General features: G+C 37.8%; 2 protein-coding genes across 3 annotated transcripts; one reads left to right on the forward strand and one right to left on the reverse strand.

Annotated features, from left to right (window-relative positions):
- The first annotated feature begins 4,699 nt into the window (after nucleotides 1–4,699).
- On the forward strand, nucleotides 4,700–10,757 carry LOC131301871 (protein BCCIP homolog). 2 transcript variants are annotated; one of them, XM_058328356.1, is made up of 9 exons: nucleotides 4,700–4,860; nucleotides 8,267–8,445; nucleotides 8,617–8,690; nucleotides 8,818–9,042; nucleotides 9,134–9,343; nucleotides 9,456–9,521; nucleotides 9,630–9,719; nucleotides 9,805–9,861; nucleotides 10,314–10,757. In XM_058328356.1, exons 2-9 carry the CDS (start codon nucleotides 8,286–8,288, stop codon nucleotides 10,410–10,412), a joined length of 981 nt encoding a protein of 326 aa, XP_058184339.1. In that variant the 5' UTR covers nucleotides 4,700–4,860; nucleotides 8,267–8,285; the 3' UTR covers nucleotides 10,413–10,757. The 2 variants fall into 2 exon arrangements, with proteins under 2 accessions (XP_058184339.1, XP_058184340.1); XM_058328357.1 differs by lacking the exon at nucleotides 4,700–4,860 and adding an exon at nucleotides 5,832–6,125.
- A 1,969-nt stretch (nucleotides 10,758–12,726) lies between these two features.
- LOC131299739 (protein NRT1/ PTR FAMILY 5.6-like) lies at nucleotides 12,727–16,187 on the reverse strand. Its single transcript, XM_058325319.1, has 4 exons — nucleotides 15,791–16,187; nucleotides 14,896–15,113; nucleotides 14,056–14,600; nucleotides 12,727–13,782 (listed from the first exon to the last, which is right to left on the reverse strand). The coding sequence occupies exons 1-4, from the start codon at nucleotides 16,185–16,187 to the stop codon at nucleotides 12,903–12,905; spliced, it is 2,040 nt and encodes a 679-aa protein (XP_058181302.1). The 3' UTR covers nucleotides 12,727–12,902.
- Nucleotides 16,188–23,962: the final 7,775 nt, after the last annotated feature.

Raw genomic sequence — 23,962 nt, forward strand, 5'->3', positions numbered from 1 at the left:
AGACTTGTTTGATAGATTTCGTTGAGTAGATTTCAAATATATAAAATTTATTTACAAAAAAATTTGATTTCAACATTTTCAGACAGTTTATATATTAAAAAATATGATTAAAAAATTAAGTGTTCCAAATTTCAATCCGTTTGAATAAATGAAAATATATTATTATTCTGATCATTTTATCCTAAATGGTCATAATTATATTTTGACTTTAGGGCTCTCGTTTTTTAACCCTAAGAGATATTTAATCAACGAGAGCACCATATTCAAAATTTAATTATGACCATTTAGGATAAAATAATAAGAAAACTAAAACTTTTTCACTGGTTCAAACGGATTGAAATTTGGAACACTTAATTTTTCAAACTTTTGATACTGAAATTCCTTTTTCGCTATCTAAATACTCAAGAAGCAGAATAATAGGAATTGTAAAATAATAAGCGATGAACACACAGATATACGTGAAAAACCCCTTAAAAAGGGTAAAAACCACGGGAGGAAATCAAACCACTAAAAATAATCATTGTGCAGTTACAAAACGATCTTAACTAAAACAACCGTGAATCCTCACCGACTGATTGAAGATCAAGTTGCCGAATCCACGTACACCGCACCAAGTGGTTAATTGCCACACGCCTTGAATCCACAAGTCCTCCAATATACTTCCAGAATCCACCGGAAGAATATTTTAAGTAGTTGAAATAATGTTGAAAAGAACTCTTGGAGTTTTTCAGAAAGATTGATGATCACCGGATCATGTGTTACTCCAAGAGATAATCTCCACTCTCCTTTCGGTATTGTCTCAGTGTTGAAGGCAGAGGGAATCAGCTCTCCTATAAGTGACACAGAAAACCCAAAAGAGCCGTCTATAAATAGTTGAATAAAATCTACCAAGTTGCTCAACCATACTTGAAGGCTTGTCCGGAGTTGCTCGAGCAACCAAAAACGTTGCATGTGCCCATGTTTTTCTAATGCTGCTTCCGTTGATCCCCTTTCCATAAAGTCTCTCATAATGACGAAATTCCGATGATTTCCTTCCAATGCATTTCCTTATCAAGCTGTTGATTGCACGAAATCCTCTTGACACCTTGATTTCATTATACTCTAATTGCCTTAATAATCTCTACTTCTCAATTACACAATATACTTCCTAAAACAAATGCTCTAGAAAGGAAACACAATAAATTACAACTCAACTAACGAGCTACAAATCAAAAGAGATTTTTGTCATGGGATTTGCCAAAATATGGACCTTACAGATACATTTTAAACTACCACAAAAATATAATTTTTCTGTTTTACATTATTTCACTATCGATATTAGGCTCGTTTGATAGGTTTCGTTGAGTAGATTTCAAAAATATATAATTTATTTTAAAAAAACAGGTAAAAAAAATTATTAGCATAAAAAAATAAAATAAGAGTGAGAGAATACGGGAAGAGAGAGAGAAAGAAAGAAAGCATGGGTAAAACGGGAAAATTTCCTGAATCGGTGTCAAACCCCCCCTGACCCGGGGGGGGGGGGGGGGGGGCAATTAACAGCTCTCTATTTAAAACAAGGAGAGGGAGAGAGAGAGAGAGAGAGAGAGAGAGAGAGAGAGAGAGAGAGAGATATTTAAAACAAGGAGAGAAGAGAAGAGAGAGAGAGAGAGAGAGAGACAAAGTTGACAACGTATTCCCCAACATCATGCTGGCTCAACCTTTAGCCAAGGTCAAAATTTTACTTGGAAAATATGAGAAACCTATACCAGTCATCGCTTTCTTTGATACTGGTGCAGCAGCCTCCATTCTCAACCCAGCAATTCTCCCCAGGTCTTACTGGCAGTCTTGTTTCAGACCCTTTACAGCAGCCAATGGAGAAACATTTGTTATCACTCTGATAAGTAAGCCTGTTTCCATTCAACTTTTTCCTGGATACACCATAAAACATCAAGTCTATGGTTCTGATCTCCCAGGGAAAGATTTATTGTTAGGCTTTGATATTCTCCAAAATCTCAGCAAAGTTTCCTGACTCAAAAAAGGCTTGAAATACAAAAACTACTTATACCTTGGACCACCCAACCAAATCTCTTTTCCATAGAAACTTTCTCCACCATTAAAGAAGCCATAATCCAAACTTCCTGTGCTGAATCCCATTCCCAGTTCCTCACCAAATGCTCTAACCCACTTTGAAAAAATCCAGATTTCTTCATTTCTCTTCCCTTTAAGAAAAATGAAGACATCAACCCCACCAAAGCTACCCATCATGGAATGAACCCAGAACACTACCAGCTTGCTCTTCAAGAACTTCAGCAACTTCAATCAGAAGGTTTGATTGAGCCCACAACCTTTCAATGGGCATGTGAAGCATTTTATGTCAACAAAAGAACAGAGCAGATAAGAGGAAAGCTTCGCCTGGTTATCAACTACCAGCCTCTTAATTATTTTTTGCAAGATAACAAATTCCCTCTTCCTCGGAGAAGTGTTCTTTTTGCAAACTTGCCTAAAGCTCAAATTTTTTCAAAGTTTGACCTAAAAGCAGGTTTTTGGCAACTGGGCATCCATCCAGATGATCGTCCCAAAACTGGTTTCTGCATTCCAGATCACCACTTCCAGTGGTCAGTCATGCCTTTTGAATTGAAGACAGCTCCATCCTTGTTTCAAAAGGCCATGATTCGGGTATTCGCTCCAATTCTATCCTCAGCCCTTGTCTATATAGATGATATCCTACTTTTTTCCCCAGATATTGAGTCTCATGTTGTCTTACTACAAATTTTTCATTCCCTAGTCCAAACCCATGGCATCATGCTTTCAGAGAAAAAGATGTTTCTTGCTCAACCAGAAATTGATTTTTTAGGGATGCACATCTCTAAAGGTCAATATATCCTCCAGCCTCATATAGCCTCCCAACTTGACCATTTTTCAGATGAAAATTTCACAGTCAAACAAGTTCAACAGTTCCTTGGAATTGTTAACTATATTGCTGATTTTATTCCCAACCTGGCCCAATACCGAACTCCTCTCTCAGCTCTACTAAAGAAAACTCTTCCTCCATTAGCCATACCTTCAGATGGAAAGAGAGTCCTTCAGACAGATGCCTCTGATCTATATTGGGGAGCAGTTCTTTTGGAAGAAAATTCAGATCAAAAGCGCAGAATTTGTGGATACAAGAGTGGTGCTTTCTCTCCAGCAGAGCTTCATTACCACTCTACCTACAAAGAAATTTTGGCAATCAAAAGGAGTATTGAGAAGTTTGAATTTCATCTAATCGGTCATCATTTCCTAATTGAGACTGATATGATGAGTTTTTCCAGCATGCTCAAGTTCAAACAAAAGCACCTTCCAAAGGCACAGTTACTCAGATGGGCAAATTGGTTTTCCAATTGGAGTTTTGATGCTGTTCACATAAAAGGAAAAACAAATGTCCTCCCTGATTTTTTATCAAGGCTCAAAAAAGAAATCAATCAGTTTTCCAAAACAAAACCACATCCCTTTGTTCCTGGTTGTTTTCCCATGATTTCTTGTTTCCATCCGATCAATTTTCCTGTCCACCTTCAGTGTCATCTTTTAGAGTTAACCCTTCTTTCTAGATGTGTCCAAATGTGTCAAAACCTTCAACATCTCTGTATTTTCAAGTATGGTCTTGATGAAGGTCCCATAAAAGGTCTACCCTTCCATCCTGTCTATCCTTTTCTCACTCAGTTTGAAGTTTCGTACCATAATACCTTTTATTTTAAAAAAGAAGCCTTTCTCCTCTTATGGTATTTAGTCGATGTGTATACTATAAGTGTCTGTTTTAATAAATCAGCAGTCTTGGTTTATTTGGTTCATGTGGCGTTCAATCAAGTCCAACGCCCAGAAGATTTCTTTTTAAAATTTCTTTTGCTTTTTGGAAGCATACCCTACTGGCAGCAAAAGATCAGACAAGTTCCCACAGGTCCAGATGAAGATCTCCAATTTGCTTTTTGGACAACTCGCAACAACAGATGTGTTCCTAATCCTGATGGTTCTATCACCTGGAAAAAGGAGTATCACACTATATTCCTTTCAGCATATCAAGAGTCCCCAAGTATTGAGATCCACAGTGGAAATTATCTGGTCATGACTCAAACAATGTGTTCACTCAATGGATTAACACCTGCCGACGTTCCCTCATCTCTCCTCCATTATGAGTCTGCAAACTGGAAATTCAATGATGCTTATCCGGAAGAATGGCGCCAAAATATTCGCTATCTTTTGACCCAGTATCACTTGACTGACAGAGATGAAAAAAGTAGTTCAGATGATCCAGAGTGACAATCACGTGCTCGTACCAGCTGTCTCTTTTATGTGATGTAAATTATTGGTGATTACTGTTTGTTCCTGTATCATATTATTGGTGTGTACTGTAATATAAAGTGTGGTAGTATTGTCCTCTTTCCGGAGAGGGGTAAAAGTCAGGAAGGTAATAAATGTAAAAGTAGTCTGTAAACTTAAGTAGTCATAGTCCTACGTAATAGTAACCTATAATAATGGTTGCACTGTACTATGATGTAAGCGGAAGGCTTCATGATGTAACCAGAGGTCCCTTTTACGCCTATAAAAGGGGGACTCTCCCCGTAATGAAATCCAGGCTAGTCCGAGTAATAATATTCCAGTTACTTATAATCCTGTCTTGTGTTCTCTCTACGATCCTAACCTACTTAGTGTTTATACCCATTCGGTGTCTGAAAACTTGGTATCAGGGAAAACACACTTTTTGCTTTAGTACTCCTAGTAAACGCTGTTATTCTTCATCTGCAAGAACGGTGCTCCCCGCCTCCACCCTTCCCAACCGGCGCCGTCTCTCCATTGGAGCTTCTCGGTTTCTTCCGTCGCCGTTCACCTTCCATTCAATAATAACAGGTTTAATCCTCTCTTCTTCCTATTCTGGATCAAAACATTAGGGCTGTGAAAATCTAAGGCAGAATCCTAGTACTTGCGATTTCGAGTGTTCTATCTTGTTTTGATTTTTGGAGGATGGAATCTGTTGTTATATGGGAGGGGTTTAGAAAACTTGGGGGTTGAAACACTTGTAAGATTCTGAGTCCTTTCAGATTCCATTAAATATGGGTGAACTTCTTATATTCATCATCAATCCAAAATTGAACTGGCCGGCCCTGAGATTATCGGGGCCCAAGGCGAACTTACATAATGGGGCCCTAATTATCGTTATTAAGAAGTTTAGAATAGCAAAGTTAAACTTCAGCATGATATAATTAGGAATCGAAAAAACATAAACAAGTTTTCGTTGCTTAAGATTTAACTGATTATGCTTACAACTTGAAATTGGAAGTTCCATCCAAGTAATTTTGTAGTATTTCTATTGAAGTTGTTACGGTCCCATAGAAAAAAGAATATTTCTTTTTAAAATATATATTGCTAGTCACACAACTAAGAACAGTGCTTTGAAGATGGTCTGAACCAAAAATATAGTGAGACAAATATATGCACAACATTTTGTTTACGCTGACTTGTAAACAAATATATTTTATCAAAACTTAGATCGAGCATATAGCCATATACAAGACAAATATTAACAAAATATATATAGATACACAGAAAATTGAAGTTACTGAGCTTTAGCAATGTCAAATGTTTTACTCTGTTGATTTAGCGAAAGTATTGGATTTTGGAAAATTAGCAAGCGCTATGCACACGTAGCTAAATTGCTACTGCATTGACTCGAACCATGGCCAACAAGAAAGTAGGGGCCCTGTCATGAGCCGCTAAGCTAAGCCAATATGTTTGTTACAAACTTGAGGTACTTTATATAGTACTACATATTTCCAAAGAGGGGCCCTATTTTGGGCCAAAAAAATTGGGGCCCTAGGTGGCCGCCTGGTGGGCCTTTGCCCAAGGCTGGGCCTGGACCACCAATCCAAGATCTTTGTTTGGTTGGGCATTTTTTGACCTAGTCGTTCAGTTGAGGCATTGAGCTTTGTGGTTCAGTATATGGGTATTGAAATTCCTTCCAGTGATTGTGTTTTCACAATGAGATTGCACGGGTGCCATCCCTCTTCCCCTGCCTCTTCCATCGATTGCATGATTAAATTCCTCTGATTTACATCTGTCCATCCCTTGTCTAGACCAGTTTCTTTGAAATTTGAACTTCAGATGTTGTTCTACAGGTAAGTGTCTGCGTTTTGTTTTAGACCTAACAGTCTGCGTTTTCTTATTGCTAGTGGTAGTTTTTGAATTTCATTGTTGCATTGCACCTCAAGCTGTGATGAAATTTCTCGATGACTGAAGTTTCTTAGATTAATATATCATTGTATTATTTACACTGCAACTCATTTTCTAATTTATTTTGGAAATTCCAAAGTACCTCCACAACTTGAAATAAAAGGTTAGATTTCCAGGAGTTGAACTCTCTGTTATAAAGGAGTTGAATTCTAGGAAAATTTCATTTAGATAAATATTCGATGGTCCTGCTTGTTGATTCTCTTGGTGTTTCCATGGATGAAGTTTTGGAGGGGTAATGAAAACTATGAAAAGGTGCAGTACAAGGCAGCTTGGAAGAAGGATTATTGTGGCTTCCGAAACAATCATATTGGCTCTGCTACAAGGGACAAAACTTGGCAGCTTTTATTTGATTTTGTTTGTTACACGGTCGAAATGAAATTGTTTTGACAAGTCTAAATGCTTCGCTCTCTGCAACTTTGCTTTCTATACTACAGCTCCCCCAATCCTGTAGAAAGAGGTCTGCTAGTTCAAGTCAGTGAGTAATACTGGGAATGAGTATTTACTTTAGTCATGCCATCTAGAATATTGCATTATAACGTGGTAAGGAATAAGGGTTGTGTAGTTTCCATGTCAGTTGGGGTGGGTTGGCATCCAAGATGATTTTAATCAAAAACCAGGCCTAGCTAGTCAAGAACTTTGAGATTAATCGACGACTGCCACATACCAAACAACTTCTATCGTGGCCTGATTGAAGATTGCAGATTCATTATCAAAGAAACAAAATAGCCTTGAGCACGTTTACAGAGAGGCTAATGGATGCTCTGATGTCCTGGCTAATGAATTGGCTGATGTCCTGGCCTAGGTGCTCAAGCTAGTGCTAAAGAGACCATTTTGGAAGAACCACCGAGTGAAGTTATAGGCCCCTTCCTTGCTGATATCTCTGGGGTGGCTTTAGAACAGTTTGTCTAGTTTCCCTTTCTTCTTTTGTTTCTTGTCTTTCATTTCCTTAACAGTTGCACCAAAGGAAAAAAGAAAAGAAAATAACCTTGAAAGTTTTAAGTAAAAACAAAAATTCTATCCTTTTTATTTGGCTAAAAATTTGGGTAAAACTCATATTTATAGGGATTTGGCCCAGGGTTGGAGGAATGTTTTGGGCTCTCGAATTTGAATTTTGGTCAGCATTTGAGTGAAGGGGGGGGGGGGGGGGGGGGGGGGGGGGGGGGGGGCGGTGGGGTGGTGGTGGTGGTGGCTGTCTCTTACAAACTGCGAAGTGGTGAGTAGTATCAAAGCCTTGCTTCAGGGGAATGGAATGGCAACCTGGAAGGGATGCTGGAGCAGCAGCCTATTGGGTCCGTGCTCATCCACTCCCTTCTAGCGTATGTAGCAGGGACACAGGACACGAGATTTCTAAAAAAATGGGGACATGGAAAGGGCAGGGGATCCGGGATTTATTAGCTCTCTCTCTCTCTCTCCCTTTCTCTTATGCTTATCATTCTGCCCTCAAGTTGAGTTTTCGTACCAAAAGGTTTGTTGCAAAGTGTTTATGAATCTAGGAATCTGTTTTCACAGGTGGGATAGTCCTACTGGTGTATGTAACAGGGTTACATGTTGGTTTGGCGTAGTACGTAGTTTGTAGCACGTGGGATGATGGTTTATGGTTTATGGTTTGGTGATGCTATTGTGGTGTTTAGGTTAATTTCCTAGGCTGCCAGCTATCTGCTTCTTACAGGGACAGATATGTTCCTGGTCTGCTTGGGAAAGAGTATTCATCATCGGTATCATAGTAGTGCAGTTGCTACTTTGTTAGTGGATCTTGATCTGATAATCTACTATGATCTTGTGAAATTTGAATAAGGATCGGGTTTTGCTTTTCGCCATGCCTAGACTACATTTTGGTCATGTTATGTTACATTCATAAAGGCATAGCTGCTGTGTGCTTTTGCCTTCCCTATGCCAGCTACCCTAAAGGATTCAATTCAATGCTTTGAGATGCCAAGCTAATGCAAGGACATCAGAATATAGAATTTTGTTTGAACATCCGGTTTTTGTTCATTCTCAATAATCTTATTTTGTGTGATATTTTCAGATTATTATAATTTGACAAAATGCCGCGAAAGTCAATCAGGCGCCACCGATTTTCAAAACCTCGGCCTTTCACGTTCTCCCCATTTGCTAGATCAGCTGCACAAGTTGCTATGGCATACAAGGTCAAGCATCAGATCCAGAACTCTAAGTTTCAAAGAAAATCTTCCCAGAGTTCTGCAGGTATTATTATTCTCAGTGAACTCTTCTGAGATAAGTATATCCTCCGGCTGTTTTATACAACTTCTCAGTTCGTCAATTTTGGAATGGGGATGTTGCCAGCATGCACTTTGTTTCTGTGCATTCTTCGTTTTGTTTATATTTCTTATAGAAGGTATAAATTCAAACCTCTAGGTGGCAAGTTTCCATTTGATGCTTCAAAAGATAAGAAGAGCGAGTCTGGATCTTCTGACGAAGGAGAGTTTGAAGTAAGCACACATAGTTAGCTAGTTGTCAGTGTCAATAAAGCCACAGTAACAGGCTTGCTGCAGGAAGTTCCTTTAGTTTTTGCTTAATCTTGTTTGTTCCTGTTTACTTTGGTCTGTGTGTCTGAAGGGAGTTGTTCAAGCAGACTTTGCTTTCTTTGATCCCAAACCTGACGACTTCCATGGAGTGAAGGGCCTGCTGCAGACATACATTGACAATAAGCAATGGGATCTGAGTGGTTTTGTGGACCTGATTTTGGGGCAGACCACAGTAGGTACCATAGTTAAAATAGAGGACGATGAAGATGATACACCTTATTCTCTAGTTACTGCTCTTAACTTGGGAAGATATAAGGCAAGAAACAGATTTTCAAAACCCCTCTGTTAGTGCTGCTCACTTGCTTTATGGTGTTGTCATAAGTCACATGATTTTTTATCTCGACCAGGATCATAGATGTATGAAGGAACTCAAAGAGTTCTTGCTTAAAGTATGCAAGGAAGAGGATGTACTAAATAACTTGAGCTCATTTTTGGGAGCGCAAGCACAAAATGTTGGGCTCTTGGTCTCTCAAAGGGTTGTAAATCTTCCTCCCCAGCTTTTGCCACCTCTTTACGATGCCCTCTTTGATGAAGTCTCGTGGGCTACAGAAGATGAGGTTAGATGACAAACCTGTGAGTTGGGTGAGCTTGACATATGTATCTTTATCACTATACACTCTGTACAATTTTCACGTGAAAGCTTATCAACCATTTCTCAATTTGTTGAAGCCAACAAAGGAGCTGAGGAAGTCCTTCTGCTTTAAGCACTATGTATTGGTCACCAAAATCTATGAGGTAATAGATTCTACTCCGTCCCATTTTGTTCGCTTTGCTTATGACCTACCCTCAAATTCATAATCTTTCCCCGTTTTTTTCTTCTGGGTTTCTTATGGGAACCTACAGCGTAAGAATGCTGGCCAGCAAGAGGGGGCAAGTAGTAACATTGACGAAGCTATAATCTACACTAAGCCAGAAGATGAAATTATTCACCAGGTAGAAGTTTTTTTGATAAGTAGAATACCATGTACGATACTGAGGCTCAATTACCTGATTGTTACTTTCTCTGAATCCATTTCAGCTCAGTTCATGGTCCTTCAGGTTCCCATTACTTACCCAGCAGCTTCCAACACATGAGGTAAGTAGCAGGGTTCTCAACTTGTCTAAAATGTACCTTGCTACCTTTCTGTGCGTTTTGAAGAGCAAGATTTATGAAACTAAGTTGCTACTACACTGATTCGTCTGTGTTTTGCTATCTTAGTTGTGTACTCCAATAGAATCTTCAAGCACCAAATCACTTTTTCTAGTATTATGTGTTATTTGATGTATGCAATTCATTTCTCAACTGGGACGAGAGGAAAATGAAATTGAAAGGTGCTTTGGCGTTTGAAGAGTGTGCTTGTATATTTCTTTTGGTTTCCTTTTCCCTACATCTTGTTTCTCTGATAGATGCTATGAAAGTTGAAGTTCTTTCATATGACTTGACACTATTACTTAGACCTTGTTTTGACTTTATTTATTTTGGCTCGTGACTTTTATATTGCAAATATGTATCTTGCTTCATTTGTTGATAACTACCGTATATTGCAGCTAAGAAGTTACCGGTTAGTGGGTTTAGTTATGGCCTTAGAAGCAGAAAAAGTTCCTGCATTCCGGCAACAGTTGCATTCTTTGATAAATGAATCGTGATGCCTTCAAAAGGTGCTCCATTTTATGAATGCAGTTTGTGTTTTTTCATCCGACTCATCTTCACTATAGTTTTGGCGATTCCAGCTTATCATCATCTTTTGGGGATTTCTTTGGTGACCGTGACAGTATAGGCCGGGATGCCTTAAATTTTGTTTTACATCTTGTTGTACTCAAAGGAGCATTGCTTTATGATATTTTCTTCTTTATTTATCTTAGAAACAGATGTTAGTAAATTTCTTTTATTTCTGTACTTAAAAGGAGAAATGTGAAGGAAACATGGCAGTGTTCTTTCCATCCTCCACTTGGCAACAGAAAAATGGTATTTCCATCCCTGTAGTTTATGCTGATGGCAGTGTTTATTTCCCTTCCAGTTCAATTACAAACTGCGACACAAATCTCGCAACAAAGATGTAATCATTCTCAATACAGTTAGTTAAATACATCGTGTACTGTTTAAGCAAGAGACTAAACAATCAGAAAGCCCAATTGTCCTGTTTATTCTCTAACACCATTTGTTTGCTCCAAAATTGCAACCGCATTAAACCAGCTGATCTCTTGAGAAAGAAAAATGTAGTACTTCCCTTGTTGGAATTTCTTTCTTCTTCTGAAGATTAGGTAATTACTCAGTCCTATCTGTCTAGCGTAGAAGATTTCTAACAGGGGAAAAAGAAGTTACCGCCTGATCAATCAACATCTCAAGTTGAAGTACTAGTCTGATAGGAAGACGGAGGTTTGGCCTCGCCTTGTTTAATGATTCAGCTCTACTCTCATACTGCTACTGCTTCTAAGGTATAGATGAAGTTTATGCCTTTACTCTGGAGTTTTATTCGTTCTTCCCCAACTTTAAGGTTGTATAGAATACCTTCCATTGTCTCGGACCGATTGGTTCCTTTTCTTTGAATGTAGCATCTCCAGGTTATATAGAGAACTCTCGTGTGAATCCCTAGCAATTCTGTGGCCATGTAACACGAAAGCAGATTATTCGGTGTTTTCGAAGCACTGCCGTGTGGTCATGCACGGTTCTTTTTTACCACATTTGTGTGAGTCACACACTTGGTGGTGAAGTTCACACAAATGTGTGCTCGAGAAGGCCCCTAGAGCATTGCCACGTGGTACTCTAGGAGCAAGTAATAATTACCAAAGGATAATTTGGTCATTTTATTGGTGAAGTAAGTAAATTAATAGGGGGAAATATGTATATTGTCAGTAAAAGCAAGGAAGGGCAGGGCGAGGTTTCTGCATTTGTTAGAATTCTCAGGGGAGGTCAGTGAAGCTTACCCTTTTCCCATTTAGCCTCTACAAGAAGTGTAAAAAGTTGGAAGTGGATTATTTCCATCAACTAAAACTTTTAGTTTTGTTTCTATTTGAATTTTTTTCGCGTTTGTTAGTTTTGTGCCAATTTTTTTTGTGAATTATTGATTCGTCTCGACGAATCGGAAAGGTTAAAATTTTTTACTTTTACCCAAATATTTTGGGAAATAACCACTTTTAAGCCAAAAAAGTCAACTTTTTTTTTTTTAATACCTAAAAGTGGTTATTTCTCAAATTATTTGGGTTTTTTTTACTTTTACCGATTCATCTCATTGAGATGAATCAATAATCCACAAAAATTTGGAGCAAAAACTAATAAACCCGAAAAAAATTCAAATAAGAGTAAAACTAAAAGTTTTAGAAAAAATTAGGTGGGATGGGACCTAATTTTGTGTTGTAGCAGCTTTCAATTGCACCTTCTGTGTTATTATTATTTTTGATCGTCCCTTCTGTGTTATTCACACTTCACTTCTTGACACATGCATCTCACATTTTTGTCATTTTCCAGACACGATGTAAATTGTGGTCAACAAAAATCATCTGAAATTGACAGCTCGTGAATAAGTGTTTTCCACTAAGAAGAGTTCAAGTTTTCTGATAAGCAAGTTATGACGTTGTAATATACCAAAAGAACAGTGTGAAGTGTGAACAGTAAACATGTATGATTGACATTGCTGGAGAATTTCAAAATTTTAATGCCAAGTCTTGAGTGTTGACCCAGTTATTATTTTGGAATTGGCTTACAGGTAGGGCTGTAATTGAACTGAGCAGCTTGTGAGCTCAGCTTGAATCGTATAGTAAATGAGCCGAGTGGAGTTCGGCTTGTTCAACAAAAGTTCGGCTCATTAAGGGAGGCTCGACTCGATTAAAGATGCCTATTTAGTAAATGACCAAGTTCGACTCGTTAAGGCTTGAGCCGAGCTCGGGTTTAACTTTTTGACTCGTTTACAACCTTACTCACAGGCTACTGGAGTCTTCAACTTAAAACAATTTAACCCCCCCGTTTTGTATGTAAGTACATCAATCTTGCATTATCAACTATTCATATTATGACCCACAACTTGATCACATAATGCCGAAGACAATTACTACAAATCATATACTAATTCTGAAGACAACAACTACAACACCACTATTTTAAAGACACAAAAGCTATATACTATATAGTAGAGTTAAAAACTATGCCATCTCCACTGCTCCTACACCATCACCTTTATAACAATCGGCCACAGCCACAACAGCCCTTCCCTGCACATTCTTGTAAGCATACCGCCGTGCCAAGACCACATAAACCCCTAAATTAGCCGCGGTGATCGCCGCTAGAAGCCAAAAGAAATTGTCCAAACGGCTACTGTTCAAGTCCTTTCCGAACCAGCTTTTCCCCCTTTCCTCAGTGATACAGTCCACAATTGTTATCAACCAGCTACTTATGAAATTCGCCGCTCCAATCACACTAAGGTAGAGTGCAATCCCCAAGCTTCTCATCGAATCGGGGACTTGGTCATAGAAAAACTCTTGCAATCCCACCAGAGCAAATCCATCTCCAAACCCAATTATGAGAAATTGAGGGGCTAACCAGAAAACACTCATTGTACTTGAACCTTTGGTTGGATCATTTTCAACGAGGGTTAGCCTCTTTTTTTCTACTAGGGCTGCAACAACCATAGTCAAGACCGAAAAAGCCATACCGATTCCGATCCTCTGGAGGATCTTGATGCCTCTCTCGTTTCCTGTCGCGGTTCTCAGAAAGGGTACGAGGATTTTCTCGTAGGTTATGACCGATATGATCATTCCTATGGCAGCGAGAGAGTAAATCGAGGCTGGAGGGATTACGAAGGAGTGGCCAATTTTGCGGTCTAGGGTTGTGCCTTGTTTGATGAAGAATGTTGAGGCTTGTGCTACACAAATACCAAATGGTAATGTGGTCAGCCAGATGGGGATCATGTTGACGATTAGCTTCATCTCTTCTACCTGAGTAACAGTTGCAAGTCTCCATGGATTTTGTTGCTTTTCACCTGAACTTTGTTTGTCTTCGAGGATTGCAGCCTTGTCAAGAAATCTGAAACACGTAATATGGTATTGCATACGCGAGTCAAGGAGAGTATATGGGTTTTGAGTGTTTTCTAGTTAAGAAAAAGGACTAGACATGCCCTAACGAAACAAGCGACATGGATCCTCTGTCTGAAAATTCACGTCTCTTCCCCAATTCACTTGTAGTTGCACGAACCAAGCCATGTTCGTGCAACTATGAGTACAATGAGACAGGGAGCATAAAGTTTAGGAGCAAAGGATCCTGTGTCATGACAAGGTACATCGATGGAAATGAACTTACTTAAGCTTGTCGGTATGCCAGAGGAGCCTCCCCTCCGTCTTCTGGGACTTTGGAACTTCAAACAACTGACTAGGATTCGAGGGAGAAGTAAGATTTCTCTTGGCAAAGGCTGCAACAAGAACCTGAACCATGGGAGTCAATGGACTCCCCGGCGGCTTCCTGTACCGATAAAACGGCTTCCCGATGCAAAAAACCACCAAGCTGGAAGCCATCACAATAGTAAGTATGATGTCAGCAACAGCCCAACTCACATGGTCTTGAACATAAACCACTACTGTTACACCAAGCAATAAGCCAGAGCACAGGCCGAAGTTCCACCAGTTGAAAAAAGACATCTTTTTTCTTCTCTCCTCTGAATGATCATCGTCGAATTGATCTGCTCCGAAGCTCTCTAAGGAGGGTTTGTGGCCCCCGGTGCCGATGGAGATCAAGTAGATGGCCAGGAAGAAGAATACTTCGTGAATTTTTCTTGGTTCAAGGCAAGTGGTGGAGTCGCATGGCCTAAGGTTTGGAACTAGTCTTGACATTGTCAGGAGGATTAAACCCTGTTTGCCAAACATCGGAAATTCTTATAATGAAATGAAAAGGAAAAAAACGCTAATAGACAGGTCATCAGTTAAATTTGACATATGGGAAGATCAAACTAACAGAAGAAAGCACTTGTCGATATTATTTCCTCCAAAAGAACACTAGTCCAGTTTTGGTTATAGAGGCCTATGTGAAGGCACAACAGAATGAAAAGGAATTCGTATCGTTTCAAATCGTTGTTCTTATCGAAGAGAAGGAACGAGAAAAACCGAAATGATTTGACCATCTAAAGTGGGATTTGAGATTTGTTACCAGAAGATAAACAATGGATGAAGCAAGAACAGTAGTGAATCTGCCCAAATAAGCATCAGCTAAGAACCCTCCCAGAAGTGGCATTATGGTGGTAACACCAGTCCAGTAATTGACATTCTTTGCTGCTGTTTTGAGGTCTTGATGCATCACTTTGGTGAGGTATATGATCAAACTTGTCGCGATTCCAAAGTAGCTCAACCTCTCACTGAACTCAATTGCTGCCACAAAAACATCACAGCCACAGCCAGACTAGTTTACTAATGTTTCAAGTTACAAAGTAGCCATTCAAAAAGTAGTGAAAAAACAATACCAAGTTTGGTTTTTTTTTTTTTTTCCTCGTTTTCATTTATCTACTAGCATTAACTGGAGAACATGTAAAGCTTTTCCCAGGAAAAAAAAATGTTCTCAAATTCTGTTTTCGGGAAATTTCCTGCAAAAACTCTTCAAAAAGGGCTAAAAATGTTACCAGATTTCCGAAGGCTGTGTTTTTGGGAAAAACTAAAAACACTAGAGAAACAGGAATTTTCTACGCGAACCGGTTTTTGACAGAACCAGTTTTGTGCAGCGTCTACCGATGGGCGTTGTGTAAACAACACTGCGAGGCCTGCGGCTTCAGAGTCGACCTTTGTGTTCATAACTGTGAACAAAATCTTTGCACCTATCTTAAATCTTTTCCGAACTTTTATTGGTTTTGTTTTCAAGAGAACACGAATAATGACAACGAAAAAAAAAAAGGAAAACGGAAACAATTCTAAGACCCTAGCGCGTTTAGTTGCCCGGAAAAAAATGGAAGAAAAAGGCTTCTTCATGTTCGTGCAAGCCAAGCAAGTCAAAAAATCTATATCAGTGTTTTTTGGGCATGGTGTCACAAAATATCAACTGTACTTATTCTTACCAATAATGAAGAGTGAGGCTTTCCAAACACCAGTGGTGGCTCGGAGAGGAACCCTTCCTTTGTGATCCAAAGAGGAATCATATACCCATTTCTCTCTCCGTTCCATTTTGGTTTTCAGAATTTTGGTTTCACTACTTGCCAAGCAGGACCGAATTTTGTAACCAGAACAGATGCCTCTTTTCTTAAGAAAAAATACTGCAGAGGATATCTGCTGTGGGGTGCATGGGTTTTTACTTCTTATATAGGGGAGGGAAAGGGTTGTTTGGGAGCTCAGAAAAAAACCAAAAAACAGAAAGTTGGAAATGACTGTAATAGAGGGGAAAAAAAAGAAAAATTCATTCCGTCCACTTAAATCTCCCAAGTGGTCTTTGAAAGGGAAAAGAAAAACAGAATCCATTTCCATTGGATGGTTTCTACGGGATAGAAAGTCAAAAAAAGTGGATTTTGATACTGTTGGATGGTCCTCGACTCCTGGTATCAGAGGGTCAGAAAAGAAAAAAAAAAATGGTTCGTGTGACACACCGATTGGTTGTCCCAGTGGTTCGGACGGATATTTAGATTTTGGGAATACTCCTCAATGTCTCAGGTTTGATTTCTCACCGGGTGAGTACCCTGATGTAAGTGGGAGGTCGTGACTGGTGAGACCGCGTTAGCTCCCTCGGAAATTTGAATTGCGCAATCGGATCCATTTAGTGACTTAGCTGTAGGGCTGTTCCTCTGTTATAAAAAAAAAAAGAAAAGGGTTCATGTGCCCTGTTTTGATAAGCTACTCATACTTTTTAGGACCGGGCTTATCTGCACTCTTTGGATCGACTGCAGGAAGCACCCATTTTGATCGTGCATCTTGATAAACAACGGTTAAAATTCGTGAATGTTTCTTACTGCCGTGGAAACCGTTCAGCTCTTGTTGATTTTTTTTGAAGTAATTATTTTTAAATTAAAGGTGATCTACCGTGAGAGAATGATCTGTCTCATAAAAAAAAATACTTAAAAAATAATAATCTTAACGGAACGGAGCCTAAATAAGCCATGATCAATAATTTTACAATCACACCCATTTTACACACCCAAATGCAAATCCACACATACAAGTGTATGGGCTCCACACACACTCTACCATTTTCTTGTTTGTTGCAAAATACCCTAACTAGCCCAAAAAAAAAAAAAAAACCAGGAAAAATCCATAGAATGCCCTGGTCAACTCACCTTTATATACCACTATATATCCATTATCCACCATATTTCTCCAAACCTCAACTTTTTCGATCGGCTCCGCTATGGCTACAACGGTGATCCAAACAGTACAATGATGAGTCTCGCAAAAAAAGGTCTTTGAAATGTCCAACTTGATTAGCTATCGATAATTATATTTATATATACACACACGTACATATATACATGTATGTATATTGACACTTATTTAATTATCGGAGCTTCACGCTAATAATCAGAGCCGTTCAATTTCTTTAAAACATGATTTTGAGAGTTCCCTGTAAAAAAATTAACTCATTCGAATATCGGCAAGGGCTTGACTGATTCATTTAGTTTTTGTCCCTAAATTTGATTGGATAAAAACTAAATGAATATTCGATCGAGCCCTTACCAATAACTGAACGAGTTAATTTTTTATGGGAACTCAAATTGAATAGCTCCAATTAGTTGCGTGGGACTCCGAAAATGGGTTTCACACAATAAGCGTCAAAATAAGTGTCTGCAAACTGCCCCATATGTTTATATATAGGGTGACTTGCAAAAAATGAACATGTTCAAAATCATGTGGATAAACAGGCCGAGCGAAGCCAAGCCGTCCATTGTCGAAATAAACAGCTCAGCACCGCTGTCAGGCGGGGAGGGGTGGCAAACGGGCGGGTTTGGGTCAAATTGTGTAAGTTGTTAGTGGGTTGGGTCTTTAATAGGTCATTGACCCATTTAGACCCATTAACTATGAGTCTAATTACCCATACCCATACCTAACCCGACCCATTTATTTTAAAGCAAACCCGACCCGCCCATTAACCCAATTACATATATATTAAAAATTATGATCGAAAAATTAGAAAAGTAAAAAAAAATTATGATCGAAACTCATAAATTTTTTCAAAAAGACGAGAGTAAGTAATTTTTTTGTCTTATTTATTTTTTTTTTGTCTTTATTCAAAAAATTATAAGTTTTGATCAAATTTTTTTACTTTTCTGATTCCTCTCATCAAAACAAATTAATAAGTCACAAAACAAAAAAAATGCAAAAAAAATTTGAATAAGGATAAAAAATAAGTCAATTTTTTAATCCAAACCTTTTGCGGGACTACCATGAGAGAAATTTATTCACGGCGGAGCACAATTTCACGGGTCCATTCGCGCAATTAATGGATGAGATGTGTTTTAAATTTTGGCTGGTCAAAATAATTGTTACCGGTCACAATTGATTTTTAATTCGGACCATTCAAAATATTTTTGGACGCGTGTGATTTAGCACAAAACAATTGAATAAAAAAGAGAGAGAAGGCCATGCTCCTGGGGGGGTGGGGGGTGTGGGTCGTACTCCTCCACTTCCCAATTGTAAAAGAGACCAATTAAGAGATGGAATTTGGTGGGTTACTTTCATTGCCCATTGGATCATTTAAGTTGACTTAATTGATGCCCAATTATGACCCAACTAATAATGGGTTAGTTGGGTTTGAACCCATTCTTACCCAACTAATAAATGGGTTGGGTTGGGTCTATTTTCTAATTGGTGGGTCTGGGTTTGTTAATGGATCTGTGTTTGTTAATGGGTCTGGGTTCAATTTGTCACCCCTAAGCGGGGTACATCCCCGGGTACAAGTATTCCATCTAGATTTCTAGAAGTAGGTTGAGATTTTTTTCCCCCCTTTTCATGCTCAGTTGATATCTTCCGTCAAATTCTAATCTCTCTTTAAAAAGATGTAAAGGGATAACCATAAACCAAAGCATTATTATTCTTTTTCTTCTATTTAGATGTACTAAACTTTATCTTCCTCTTTTCTTTGATGAGAATTTGTTTAACACTTGCTCAGTGCTGCACAAACTTTATGGATTTTCTTGAAAAGCCATTTGTATAAAGGTATCAGCTAATAGATACTCTTAATCTAACCTTGACTCCCTGGTCAAGGCTTAGTACTCGGAATTTCTTCAAATTCTTAAAGTACTAAAGTAAGAATTTTTTTTCAAGTTCTATCAACTCTTATAAGATCAGTTTATGCTGAATTTTGCTCCGATTTAAATGCCCCCCCAACTATTTAAACACCGAGATTGGATCTTAACTTCCCTAGAAATAGTCGAGATATGCAGAAGTTGACACCTGGAAACTAGGAGTTATCAAAGTAGATACTCTCAATCAAATCTAAGTTATACGGTCTATAAGAAGGAAAAAGAAAGAAATTATTGTGATGGTTAGTGGGCCAATATCAAATCCAACTTTTGATTAAAAAGATTTCTCAACTACTCCCAAATAATCACGTGAGTAATGTGCGTGCCCTAACTAGTTGGAGAATTTTGCTTCAAACTTAATCCAACTTAATTATAGATCAACCGTCTGAAGTACCATGTGACGACACTCTTAGACTATTGTATAATTTCACCTTAAATATATCTTGGTTCTAAAGAAAAGGTATTCGAAATAATTGGTAACATTACTGAAATAGCACCCTTTGTCGAGTGGACAACCTCGATGTACATTTCGTTGAGTTCAATAAAATTTTGTTGCCAATAAAAAAAAAAAAATACTGAAATAGCAGTAAGCGTACGTGTACGTTTACCGTTTAGCAAAGCTCCAGTGGTTGAAATGTCATTCGGATAACTATTTGCAAACAATGCCAAATTGTTTTTTTTATAAGCAATTTTTTTTATTAATCTCCGAATTCGAAAATTACAAAGACTAAAAGGACAAGGGTACAAGAAAATTAAAATTAATTAATCTCCAAAGGTATTCGAGACCTAAACGCTGGTTAAAGAGCAACAAAACCCTAAAACACTCCCAAACCCGAAAACAACCCTAACTGTCTTTTAACGCCCGATTTGCCACCACACTTGACTGAATACGAAACGCTTCCGCTGCCGCGAGGACTGCCGTGAATCCGCCGTATGTTGCCGGTCCCAAAAACCAATCCGAAAGATGTCAGCCGCAAGCACCTTGCATCCGGCCCAACCTCCAAACTGCCACCAATGACCACCACCGGCCAAATTGTTTTATGCTTTTTGTAACAATATTGCTCGTAGCCTCGTACGATTTAATGCTAGCTATAGTTACAGACCATAATTTTTTGTAATTAAGAAGACAAATCTTAATGCTATTTGAGGGGCCCATAGAGCGAGAAATGACATTCCTAAAATCTACGTTAAGAGCAATGCTAAGAGCGCACCGGTTTTTTTTTTTAAAAAATTGTTGCCATCTTTCAAAAATGGCAAAAGAAATGGCAACTACACCCACAAGATCAAAAGTTCGTCAAATATGGCAATGTCATTTTATTTGCCAAATTTTAGAAAATAGATGACAACGTTGCCATTTTTGATTGAGAGTGGAGAAAAATGAGTATGAGAAAATGACATACATGAGTGTAGCACTCTTGTTATTTTCTGTGGCAAAATGACACTATTCATTGGCAAAAAATGAGAATGGTAAGGGTGAAAGAGATTACTTAGGAAAGTGGAGTTTGGGCTTTGACTCTTTAGGAGATTGGGCTTCATCCCAACTGGATGTATTTTCCAACCTCCTCCCCTTTTTCCTTCTAATAAAATGTCACTTTTGCTGATAAAAAGAAGAACAAGAGGTGAAATGGCAAACACCAGTGTGGATGCTCTAAGGTACCATATTTCGTTACGTACATGTAAGCCTTGAAAAATGTTAGAAAAATTTAGCTTTTCTTAATATGTACGTACTTGATTGTGTCTATACGTACTTGATTGTGTCTAAAACATAGGCCTAACATGTCTTTATGTAGGCTACAAGACTTGATGACTAAAAAATCTAAATAAATTAAGAAAAAAGGGTCAACAGACTCATTCTGACTGATTTGATGGATCGATAAAGTTTATTTCAATTTCATTTTCTTTTTTATTGAGCGATGTTCAGTAAAGATCAACCAAATGCATTGGTGTACGACAGCTGACAGGTATGTGATTAATGACCAATGGCAGAGCCACTTGGGGGCGAGTGGAGGCATGTGCCCCCACTGAATGTTTTTTTTCTTCTTCTAAATTTTATATTTTTCTTATTTTGATTTCTTAAATTATTTTTTGTTTAATCACTTCAATACATTTTGTATATGATTTCACTATTAATTTTTTATTTTAAAAATATTACAACAATTTCATTAAATTGGCGAAGTGAGATGTCTAATGCAAAAAATAGCCACCACTTATCATTTGAAACTCTCCAATAAATAATGTCCAAATTCATAAGTGGCTAAATCATGAGTTATACACATTATACTATATTAATTATTTACAATTCCAAAATTAGTATTGTATTTGTTGATAGAACCTACAGCATCAAGATGAAGTTAAAGGTTTTTTAAGGACAAAATTTGTAAAGAAAACTTTTTTTTTCCTAATTGGATCAAGATTGTTGAATACTGACATTTTAGTTATTGTTTATCTAACTGCTCTAAGACTTGATCCTTTGGGACAGTTCAAATAATTAATTTGCTTTGATAGTTTATGGAATTACTATCTTTCTTAGTAAATGTATTTTCTTTTTCTATTATTTTTAGAACAAGCGTTCTTTTATTGTTTTGGCATTGTAGTACGATTTTTTTTTGTTTATTGTAGCGTGCTTAAAAAATGCCCCACTATTGTCAATTCCTAACTACGCCACTGCCAATGACCCTTCACATCATATTTGTAGAAAGAATCTTCAGAGTTGTTAGAGTGTTTATTCAGCACTCCCTAGCTATTTTCGTTGGACATTTCCGAGTGTGAGATCCGTACTTCATGTTTCTTCCGATTAACTGTTAATAATGGAGATAAATATAATTGAAAATTAAGTTTGTGGGGATTTGAGTAAATAATTACAGTAATAGGGATGAAATATGCTAAAGAGATTAATTAGGAAAGTGGAGTTAAGCAGTTTTACTGTACACATGAAAAATTCTTTGAGTGGTTGAAACATGAGAAGGATTACAGTCATATATTAGTACGAGACATATGGGTAATTGAATGGTTAAATTTATTAGGTACGTGGAAACAAATTAATTAAGGGGATTTTGGTGATATTGTAATTTCCCAATTAAGGATGTTGACTGGCGGGGGGTGCATGCATGCATGAGTCTAAATCCTATTTAAGTTATTTGGTGGTAGCTAGCAAAAGATAAGGAAAACGAGAGATCGAACTAAAAAACAAAATAACAGTACTTGATCATCGAGGACATGCATGCATGTGTCAATTGTATTAACACGTCTATGAATATATATATACTAATCATCACTTTTATGATAAGGCAAAGAGCATAAGAGTTAAAAGGAGAGGGAATTAATTAAGAGGCTAGCTAGGATCGGAGCATCATTAAGACCTTGATTTTATCTATTAAACAAAGTTTTTAAAATCATAGAAAACATTATAGATCAAACAATATAAGTAGTAATTCGAAAATGGCATGCATGCTGAAAAACGGATAAGAAATTTGGGGAGGAGAGAGTATATTGTTGTAGAAGTTCTAACCTGTTGAGCATGCAAGATACTGACAGATATAAATACCTAATAGTCTGTCCAAGTATCAAATCAGTCGATCTGATATATCACTACGAAAATATTATAAGTACGGAATTCCACACAAATGATCCAAGTTGTTTAATAATGTCAAAATAGTTTCCAGTAATCCCCAAAAAAATCATTTCAATCGAAGTAAACTATTAGAGTTAATTTGATCCAAGCTTTTAACTTACCATTCAAAATTCAGGATCCTCAACCGTGAATGAAAAGTTATACAGATTGCAGGAAGCACTTATAATTATTTGATTGAACTGATTTTTTCCCAAGGCCAATCGAAAGTTAATCTAAAATTAAGGAACGTCCCAAATATATCATTTGTGCGAGACTTCGAAGTAGGGCCCACAAAGCATATGTTCACCATTTGTGCACAAATGGTCTGTACCCATAGTCTCTCTCTCTCCCCTGTCAATATCCATTGACAGATAAGACGCATTACCGAATGTTGCAAAACTTTTCCTAACAGTTCAATTTTGGAATTTTCTCGAGTATGGTGTGTGAAATACAATTTTCCAGGGTATCATTCCTGGGAAATTGAAAGTGATGACACATTACAGAGTCCGGCCGGCTTGTCAATTGTTGCATAATACCAGTAGAATATATACATTCATGTACTGACCGTGTCATTATCATTTGTGTGTACGGTTGAAGTTTGTGTATGGAAGCAAGATTGATTTGATATAGCTGGATTCGAATGAGCAGCTATATTTGAACGTAACTTATCAACTTTTCTACGGTTCCTAGCTAGGTTAGTCTCTATCATATGAGATTAAATTCTCTCCATCACAGGTGGAAAATCTCAAGTTTCGACCACCTCCATTTGTGGATCCCACCGTGCATGTAATATTGCGGTAATTCGAATCGTTTATCTTGTAAGACACGCATAGTAGTATATTTATGTGAAAAATCAATTTGAGGAAAACATCAATAGGTATATCAAAAATCGAATTTTGGTTTGTAAGATGGATGGTCAGTTTTTTTTTTTGTTCTACTGTCCATGGCCCTCTATTTTATATATCGAAATTTAATTTTTGATTTACCTATCGATGTTTGATGAATCTGATTTTTTATATGAATATACTACTCTGCTAGTCCTAGAAGAGGAATAGTTCCGATTACTGTAATGAACGCACAGTGGGGTCTCCAATAGGTGGTGAAAACTTGGGGTGTGGAAAGAATAATCTCTTATCGTATGAGATTTGAGAGCTACTCTACCTACTGCTTTTACTCTCTATCGTTATCAACTTCCTCGAAATGCAAGTTATTGCTAACAAAGTGCAGTTAGGCTTGACTGTAGGACTGTTTCTTCGTTAAAAAAACAAAAAAAAACAAAGTGCAGTTAGGCTTGACTGTGGAACTGTTCCTTCGTTAAAAAAACAAAAAAACAAAGTACAGTTAGGCTTGACTGTGGAACTGTTCCTTCGTTAAAAAAACAAAAAAACAAAGTG

Source organism: Rhododendron vialii, chromosome 9a, assembly GCF_030253575.1.
Source record: "Rhododendron vialii isolate Sample 1 chromosome 9a, ASM3025357v1".
Taxonomy (NCBI): Eukaryota; Viridiplantae; Streptophyta; class Magnoliopsida; order Ericales; family Ericaceae; genus Rhododendron; species Rhododendron vialii.

Excerpts from the sequence above, each read along its gene's own strand:
- LOC131301871 (XM_058328356.1), top strand. The coding sequence starts at position 8,286 with ATGCCGCGAAAGTCAATCAGGCGCCACCGATTTTCAAAACCTCGGCCT. Across the intron at positions 9,344-9,455 it reads CGTGGGCTACAGAAGATGAG|CCAACAAAGGAGCTGAGGAA; the intron begins GTTAGATGACAA and ends AATTTGTTGAAG. Across the intron at positions 9,862-10,313 it reads AGCAGCTTCCAACACATGAG|CTAAGAAGTTACCGGTTAGT; the intron begins GTAAGTAGCAGG and ends CGTATATTGCAG.
- LOC131299739 (XM_058325319.1), bottom strand. The coding sequence starts at position 16,187 with ATGGATTCTGTTTTTCTTTTCCCTTTCAAAGACCACTTGGGAGATTTA. Across the intron at positions 14,601-14,895 it reads CATCCATTGTTTATCTTCTG|GGTTTAATCCTCCTGACAAT; the intron begins GTAACAAATCTC and ends TTTGGCAAACAG. Across the intron at positions 13,783-14,055 it reads TGGCATACCGACAAGCTTAA|ATTTCTTGACAAGGCTGCAA; the intron begins GTAAGTTCATTT and ends TACGTGTTTCAG.